Source organism: Peromyscus leucopus, chromosome 16_21, assembly GCF_004664715.2.
Source record: "Peromyscus leucopus breed LL Stock chromosome 16_21, UCI_PerLeu_2.1, whole genome shotgun sequence".
Classification (NCBI taxonomy): Eukaryota; Metazoa; Chordata; class Mammalia; order Rodentia; family Cricetidae; genus Peromyscus; species Peromyscus leucopus.
Genome location: NC_051084.1, coordinates 7235914 through 7245015, shown reverse-complemented (window position 1 = coordinate 7245015; position 9102 = coordinate 7235914). Strand labels below are relative to the sequence as shown.

General features: G+C 50.7%; 1 protein-coding gene across 3 annotated transcripts; it reads right to left on the bottom strand.

Moving 5' to 3' along the window:
* Positions 1-2464: 2464 nt before the first annotated feature.
* On the bottom strand, positions 2465-9089 carry Prr3 (proline rich 3). 3 transcript variants are annotated; one of them, XM_028861710.2, is made up of 4 exons: positions 8161-8363; positions 7388-7450; positions 4252-4542; positions 2465-3674 (listed from the first exon to the last, which is right to left on the bottom strand). In XM_028861710.2, exons 1-4 carry the CDS (start codon positions 8267-8269, stop codon positions 3568-3570), a joined length of 570 nt encoding a protein of 189 aa, XP_028717543.1. In that variant the 5' UTR covers positions 8270-8363; the 3' UTR covers positions 2465-3567. The 3 variants fall into 3 exon arrangements, 2 of the variants coding, with proteins under 2 accessions (XP_028717543.1, XP_037055383.1); XM_037199488.1 differs by lacking the exon at positions 8161-8363 and adding an exon at positions 7746-8038; XR_005090068.1 differs by lacking the exons at positions 2465-3674; positions 4252-4542 and adding an exon at positions 7746-7823 and having other exon boundaries at positions 7436-7450; positions 8161-9089.
* Positions 9090-9102: the final 13 nt, after the last annotated feature.

Genomic DNA, 9102 nt, shown 5'->3' with positions numbered 1-9102 from the left:
TTTTTGGAGACAGGGTTTCTCTTGTGTAGCTTTGCTCCTTTCCTGGAACTCACTTGGTAGCCCAGGCTGACCTCGAACTCACAGAGATCCGCCTGGCTCTGCCTCCGGAGTACTGGGATTAAAGGCGTGCGCCACCATGCCCAGCTTGCTTCTTTTTAATACTACATACTGTAAAATGTACTAAAGACACCACAGGCCGGGCGGCCGTGGCGCACGCCTTTAATCCCAGCACTCGGGAGGAAGAGCCAGGCGGATCTCTGTGAGTTCAAGGCCAGCTTGGTCTACAGAGCGAGATCCAGGACAGGCACTAAAACTACAGAGAAACCCTGTCTCGAAAAACAAAACAAAACAAAACAAAAGCACAAAACACCACAGCCTGTCAATTTAGGAAAATAACATTACTGGACCTTGGTTGACATGTCACAGAACACATAGGTATACAGATATAAGGAACTCCTTCCCAATAACCAACCACTGGAGTTTTTTAGGTGTAGATGTGCAATCATTTTGCTGTAATTGGCCTACTGCAATTGCACATACAATAAAACGGCAAGCAAAGAACACTTGGTAAGTTTTGACAGGCACATACCTTTTGGGGAGGGGCCGGGAAGGGGTTTTCAACAGCGTTTCTGTGTAGCCTTAACTGTCCTGGAACTGGCTCTGTCTTGAACTCAGAGATCTACCTGCCTCTGCGTCCAAAGCAGCATATGCCTTTTAAACCACAATCAAGATAGGGCTGGCTTCTAACTCTTATGAATGACAGGCATAGGAGCTTGAGTAAGGCATTTCTACGACTGGGTCAGCTCCCATCCTTAGTCAAGCTTTTCTTTATGTAGTCCAGGCTCATCTCAAGTCCACTAAGTGGCCAAAAATGACACTGAATTCCCCATTTTCTTGTCTCAACCTCCCTCCTATTGAGATTATATACCTGTGTTAATATGCCAGTTTTTTTTTTAAAAAAAAACTTTTTAAAATGACTTATTGATCCTTGTTTTATATACATTGGGTGTTTTGCTTGCACGTGTGTAAGAGGGTGTCAGATCCCTGAAACTGGAGTTACAGGTAGTTGTGAGCTGCCATGTGGATGTTGGGAATTGAACCCAGGTCCTCTGGAAGACCTTAACTGCTCAGTGCTCTTAACTGCTGAGCCATCTCTCCAACCTATTTATATGTCCTAAGAATTGCATACTATTCAAACACTCTGCCAACTAGGCCACACTCCCAGCCCCACATGATGCTTCTGTCCCAAGTCACTTTCCAATACCGACAGATCCGAAGCCAATGCTCTGACTTTGTTCTACTGCCCAGCACGCACATCTGACAAAGTCACTTTCCCTCCATTTCTCCAGACACTTTTTCCTAGTGGACTGATCTTCTCCCTCCTCCTCTGGCCTCTTTCCCTGGGGTCCAGATGTTGTACTTCCAAGGTCAATCTTTGACAGTCTTTAAAAAAAAATTACTTTTATGTGTTTTGCCTGCATGTGCACACTGAGTACATGCCTGGTGTGCTCTGGCCAAGAGGACGGCAAATCCCCGGAACTGGAGTTACTGAGAGTAGCAAGCTGAAGTGGGTTCTGGGAACCAAACTCAGGTTCTCTTCAAGAGCAAATGCTGTTACCTGCAGAGCCATCTCTCCAGCCACAAATGCTTTCATTTTGATTGATCCAAACACTGACTTTTCTCCAACTCCATTATTCAAGCCTATGCCACCATCCCAGCTTACCTGTGTCGTTTTAGTATCTTAAATATTCATTTCTGGGGCTGGAGACGTGGCTCAGTGTTTAAGAGCACTTGTTGCTCTTGTAGAGGACCCTGGTTTGATTCCCAGTACCCACATGATGGTTCACAACTATCTGTAACCTAGTCCCAGGGGATCTGATGCATTCTTCTGATCTCCACGGGCACCAGGCACATACATACATGCAGGCAAGATATTTATACACATAAAATAAAATAAATGAATTTAAAAATATTTTAAAAATCTCCATTTTAAAGTCTGTTCCCCAACCTAAGTGGACAGGCATGTCTAAGCTTTTTTTTTTGGAGACAGGGTTTCTCTGTGTAGCTTTGGTGCCTGTCCTGGAACTCAGAGATCAGCCTGGCTCTGCCTCCCGAGTGCTGGGATTAAAGGCGTGCGCCACCACTGCCCTGCAGGTCTAAGCTTTTAACAGTGGAACAAGGAATCATCACAAAGCTTGGCGCCATCACTACAGAGTCCATATGGAGAACTACTCAATTTGATTTACAAGGGAAAAAACACAAAATGAATCGTGAGCAACTCTTCGGCTTTAGCTTTTAGACCTAAATCCTAAGACTCGTGTCTACGGTCTCCCACACTCTCCTCAGCCATTGCAGAGACGACTCCTTGCCACTCCCTCATCGGCTCCCCCTTTACAGAGGCGATGGGACTCCCTACCAGCCTCCCTGTACTTCAGAGACGGCTGAGACACAGAAACAAGGGAAATGCCGGTTTCCACTGTGTTTATTACTAATATAAAAAAAAAATTAAAAAAAAAATCATCCTTAGTTCTCCAACTCCTCACTCCTCTTGTCCATACACCTCCTGACCCACTTCCTTAGGGCCAGCTCAAAACCCAAGTTCACTGCTGTTTTCACAGAAAACAACCAGTGCCAGGATGTGAGGGTCAGAGGTGACAGTACTGTCCAGGTTCCACCCAAAGACAAGCCAAGGCCAGGTGGAGATTCACAGAATTCAAATGGAAGGGCTGGTGGCCTCACAATGATAGGGCCTAACTAAAATGAGCCGGGCAGAGGCTGCGTGGGGAGGCCCGCCCCAGGCTTTACAAGACATCACTGGCCTGTGCCAGACACCAGAAGAGGGGGCACGACAGGAAGGCAGTCTGAGGAAGTCTCACATTCTCCCGTGTTGGGAGGTAGGTGAGGTCTAGAGGGCACCGAGAGCCTTGCTCCATTTGGCAGAAAGACTTATCTAGTGTTGGGAAGCCACAAAAATGCCACGGACACTCAGGAAGGCTACGAGGGGATGCACAGTTCCACAAAGCACAGTGACCACAGGCCTTAGCGGCGGGGCTCATGCTAATGACAAGAAACTAGGACATCCAGAAGCAGGGGGAGGCTGTTCAGGAAGCAAGTCTGTACCAGTCACTCAAACCTGACCCCAAGGACAGACAACCTGGTGCGTGTCCGGGCAGCTGCAAACACTGGGGCCTCACGGCAAAGGACTCGAAACAGCAGCTGGAGGACAGAAGGCTGCGCCAGGGCTCGTGGGAACCGAGGGCAATACTGGGAGACAGGTGGGCGATGCACAAGACACAGCACCAATGGTTTCCTGTTCAGCAGTCACTGGGCAGAGGGGAGGATCCAGGAGGCAGTGGGAGGGAGCAAGATGGGGTCCCAAAAGTCTCTGAAGCCTGGATCACAAGACAATGCGCACCGCACACCAGTGACAATCACAACTCTGGACCCCATGGGGGAGACGATGAACGGGGCGGACATGTCACTGACTGAAGGTGAACGCAGGGCCTTCAAGTAGCTGCGAGGGGGCCACTGTCAGGGCTCCTTCCAGCGCGGGTGGAAGGCACAGTCTCACAGAGGCGGCCCGTTGACGCCCGGGTGGTAGAAGGCACAGTGGTCTTCATATCGACAGTGGCCCTTCTTGGAAAAGTGTCGGCAGACGGGGCGGTCAGACTTGTCTGTGGACAATGAAAACAATGGTTCAACAACTGGACGAGGTGGCTCACACCTGTGACCCCAGCATTCAGGACATTCAGGAGGCTGAGACAGAAGACTGTCACGAGTTTGAAGTCAACCTGTCCATCCCCCCGCCAATAAATAAATAAATAAATAAATAAATAAAAATTCCTTTCCTACCCCCCAGAAACCCTAAGAAAGAACTGAGATAGAACACAGAGAGGAAGCCGAGGTTCCTACCACACACAGTTTACAAGCATTTTGGCCTTTCCTATTCTGGGGGCTGGGGACAGAACGCAGAGCCTCAAGCATGCTACCCAACTTGCTCAACCACTGAGTAAGACTCCCAGACCACCAAACATTTTGGAAAGGCATTCTTTCTGAGGGAAGAAAAATGTTCAGGGTTACTTGTATCTCCTACTTGTATCTGTCAGATACAAGGCTGGCAGCTCAGTGGTAGAGGAATCCTTAATCCAGGAAAGGCCATGCATTAATTCTCAATGCTGTCCAGAGACAGCCCAAAGGAGAAGAGACCAGAGGCATGCAGGGCAGGCACAGGCAGAGCAAAGTGGGCCTTACCTTCTATCACTGGGGGGCTGTTCTTAGGTGGGTAGGTGTTCTTGACAAGAGACCAGCTTTTGAGCCTTCGTGGATGTCTTGGCTCTCTGTAAAAGCTTTCCCTAGAGGGACCCCCATGGCCAGGCCCAGGAAACGGAGGTTCAGTATTGACAACCCACCAACCACGACCATATGGGCTAGATCTAGGACCAAGGCCTCCTCGAATAGGGCCTCTACCCCGGGGAGGAGGTGGGAGACTCAGCAGTGGCGGAATCATCGGTCCCCTTGATCCTGGAGGACCTCTGTGAAGAGCTACAGAGAGAAAGACAGGGAGGGTGATTGCTGGGCAGCTAACTCCAGACAAAAGCCCCTCCCCTACTGGTCATATTAAAGCATTCTGACACCCCACTTAAGAACACAAGCCAACTACCACACCTTTATCTGGGCTTCCATCACACAGGCAAAGAGACGAGTTTTCTTAGCCTTTTTAACCCCCTGTGCCAGGAATTGAATCCAGAACCGTGTGTACACTAGGCAACTACTCTACTACTGAGCTAATGTCAGCTTCAAAAGAGCCATCCACATGCCCTTTCCTCTCACAGAAGGTAGCCACTATCCTGACTTCTAACGTGATAGGTTGTGAATCTTTGCTTGGCTTTTAACTCTGGCTTCTCTCATTAACCATGAGATTCATTCAAGTTGTCTGGAGTGGAGCTGGTTAATTTTCTTTGCAGCGTAGTATCCTATCCCATGCATCACAGCTAACCTGTTCACTCTACTGATGGCGGACATGTGCGTGTCCACTGTGCGGCTGTAATGAAAACGCTATGAACATTTACATGTACTACAAATTTCTGTTCAGACCACACGAGGCACAGATATTGCTCAGTAAGTATAGTGTGTTCAAGTCTGAGCTTATGCTAGTGTACCACATTCATGTCTGGTGCCTTTGCAGGCAAAAAAAGGGGACTGGAATGAGAGTAGTGAGCTGCCACGTGGGTGTTAAGAATGGAACTCAGGTCCTCTGCAATAGCAGCCACAGTACTCTTAACCACTTAGCAAACCCTCTCTAGCCCCAAGAAAGATTTTTAAAATGATTCTATCTTATTTATGTGTGCGTGGACTGTGTGTACACAGATACCAAGGTGCATGTGTGACAGAGGACAACTTGTGAAATTCAGTTCTTGTACTACTTGGGGCTGAGGATTCAAGTCAGGCTTGGTGGCAAGTACTTTTCCTACAGAGCCGTCTTATCAGCCTGACTCACCTCAACTATGTTTTTCAAGACAGGGCTTTCCTGTGTAGTCCTGGAACTCTCTATAGAACAGGCCGGCCTGTTCTACCTCCTGCCTCAGAGATCCTCCTATCTCTACCTCCCGACTGTTGAGATTAAAGGCTCGTACCATCACACCTGGATTAGATCAGCTATTTTTTTTTTTTTTTTTGGTTTTTCGAGACAGGGTTTCTGAGTGTAGCTTTGTGCCTTTTCCTGGAACTCACTTTGTAGACCAGGCTGGCCTCAAACTCACAGAGATCCGCCTGCCTCTGCCTCCCCAGTGCTGGGATTAAAGGTGTGCGCCACCACCGACCGGCTAGGTCAGCTATTTTTAAGTATATGGTTCAATACTATAAGTTCATGTGCTGTGAAACAGAATCCCAGGACCAAAACAGAATCCTCTGAACAAGCCCTTATATTTCCAACAGCCCCAGGAGCCCATATTCTGTTGTTTCTATGCATCTGATTTTGTACAACTCATGTATTTATTTCCATGTGCCTACTTTCTTAGTATAGTGTTCTCAAGATTTACCCATGCTGCAACACTAACATTTTCTTCCTTTGTAAGATGAAGCAATATTGCATCAAATGCATACATTTTGTTAGCTTGATGGCAGTCTGGGCTACATAGCATCTGTCTCAAAAAGACCATGCTTTCAATTCTTGTACATGTACATCCTGAGTGGGACTGCTGGTTTGTATGGTAGTTCTGCACTTTTACTTTCCTAAACAGGGTCTCTCTTTAGCCCAGGCTAGCCCCATAACTGCTACACTTCTGATTCATCCTCCAAACTGCAGACATATGCTCCTGTAGGCAGCTTACTTTTAGTTTCCCAACAAATCTCTATACCGCTTACTATGACAGTTATGTGGTCTCATGGCTAGCTAACAGTGTTATTTGATTAATGGAAATTTGTATTGTTTGATGTATTTCCAAATCTTTATGATTGGCACAAGTGTGTGTATGCATAGGGGCCAGAGATTGACAGGTCTCACTGATTCAGCCACACTCACTGGCCAGCAAGCCCTAGAATCCTCCTACCTCTGCCTCCTCATCACCCAGCTTTCGAGATGGCTGCTGAGGTGTGAAATCAGGTCCTCATGCTTACACTTTATCAACTGGACCACCTCCCCAGTCTGTCTCCTGTTGGGCCAAGCTGACCCTGAACTCCCAGCCCCTCTGCCGGGTCAGTGTGTTGTTTACAAACTCTTAGCTACTCTAAGGCCATGAAACATTCCCTTCCTTTTATTTTATTCCTGTTTTACAGTTTACTTAGACGATGTCTTTATTTGGTTCATACTTTTACACAAATGTCCAGTGGAGACATTATTACTGACAGGACCATTTCCTTGATTTCATCTTCAGACATAAGTGTTCGTATATTTGCAGGCCCAATTCCATTCAGACAGGGTCTCATGTAGCCCAAGCTAGCTGGTCTTAATTTGCTATGTAGAAGAGGCTGGCCAGGAGCTCCTGGCCCTCCTGCCTCAGTCTCTCAAGTATTACAAACTTATGTAGGTTATTCTGTGGAAACCACAATGCCATAGCTACCATAGCTTTATACCGAATCTTTATGTGTCCTCCCACTTTGGACCATCTTGGTAGTGTCCCATTTAGAGCCTCTATATTTCTCTGTAACAGAAAATGTTTATTTCTACACAAACGGAATAGAGATAGACCATGAAAGCCTCAGACCCAGGAGTTAATTTGAAAACGAATTTGACAACCCCATGTTTCCAAATGGTTAATACACGATCACTCATTTAGGTACACAATCCCTGGATTTTTGTTTTTAAAGTCTTTGATTTTTTTTTTTTTCTTCTCCATCCATTCTCCGGGACTTAAAACACACACACACACCAGGGCCCGTTTCTCCTCACCTGACTTGGGATCACCAGGCTTTCCATTAGCCATGGGAGGAGGGCCCAGAAGGCTGGGTGGTCCTAAGAGCAGACGTGAAAACACGGTCATCAGAACGGTGCAAAGGACTAGTCATCTCGTTCACTGTGTGGTCTTTAACACTCATTTTTTTAACCAGTAAAGGTAGCTATATCCACTCAGCAGTGCCGCAATCTCTCACCCCGTCCATCTGCCCGACCCTCTTGCAGAGTTAGTTGTTCGAGACTGAGCAAAACAGTGGAGATTCCATCAGAGAGTAACAGAGGTCTCCAACAGCTCTTTCCTCACAGTGCTGCATCCACAACATGCCCAGTGATCCCACAGACCCCAATCCCTCACCTTAACTGTTGGCCCATCTTAGTTTTTTTCTCCTCTCCTTCCCTCGGGGGAGTAGTTCACAGAAGGCTGCACTTTCACCTAACCAGTGGAAGTGTGGTCACAAATTGTCTTCCCGGTCATCACAATCTGTAATATCGCCGCCACCCCTCTCCCCCGCCATTCTGCGGCTGCGCAAGCCAGATCGTCAGCCGCCACCTCCCCTGCCTTCTCCAGAAAGGGTTCGGAGCCAGACTGAGACCGAGGGTTCACGCACACGAACTCCTCGTCCAAGGTTCCACCAGCAGCCCACCCCTCCCCACGCCGCCCCCCTCCACGCGTGCGCCCTTCCTCCTTCCGCTGGAGCCCCCTCCCCCGCACCTCTCTCCGCGCCTAGCCCCGGGCCGGCTGACAGGCATGTGCACGCCCTCCCCCTCACCAATGGGACTCTCGTCCTCCTCGTCTCCAGGCTCGTCCCGGTCGGACAGTGCAGGGTGTTGTGGCGGCTGCTGCTGCTGCTGCTGATTCTGCTTCTTGCGTTTGGGCATCGTGGCTGCGGCGGCAATGGCTGCAGCAGGATCTGGAGGGCAGTGAGGAAGGGGCACACTGGGTTTGTTTCCGCTTCCGGGTGGGCGGTGGGCCGGGAGCCCGAGGCTTTCTCCATGCCACTTCCGGCAGGTGGTGGCTCCGCGGCCGTCCTCTCCCACGGAGGGTCTGGCTCGCGGTGCGGCCCACGCGGAGGCTTTGCTCCCCCCGTGGAGTTCCTACTCGCTTGCCCAAGTCTTCTCCCCACGTGGAAAAGCACCTCCGCCGCGTTACGGCCAGACACTCGACGGACTTCGGGCGGCCAGCGGGCACCCCGTCGCACCCTAAGGTCGCCACATCCGGTCCCCCAGTTGCCATGGCAACGCCCGCAGTCACAACTCGGTGCTGCTCTCTGACCTCTCTCCAAAAGTCCTCGTCCCGCGGGCGTTTCCTTCTCGCCCGCGCTTGCACGTGTGGGCTGTGAGCCCGCCGCCCGGCAGCATCCTCCCCGAGTCCATGAGCCGCGGCCCGGCACGGGCGGCGGCCCGCGCGGCCGCACCGCTCCGGCTGCCCGGCTAGGGGCCGCCCCCGGCGGCCGCCGCCGCGCAGCGAGGCGTGCTCGCCCCCTCGCCCGCCCCCCGCCAGGTGAGTGGCAGCTCCCGGGAGCCCCGGGCGCTGATGACACCCGTCCCCCCTCCCGCGACGGCCACTTGGTAGCGCCCGTGACGGAGTCGGCCCGGGGCCTCCCACGCTCGCCTGCCGCTCGCCGCGCCGCGCCGCGCCGCGCCGCGCATCCCGGGGCCGCGGGCTCTCACGTGCCGCCGGCATCCCGGCCGCCCCGCTCCCCGCCGCCCCG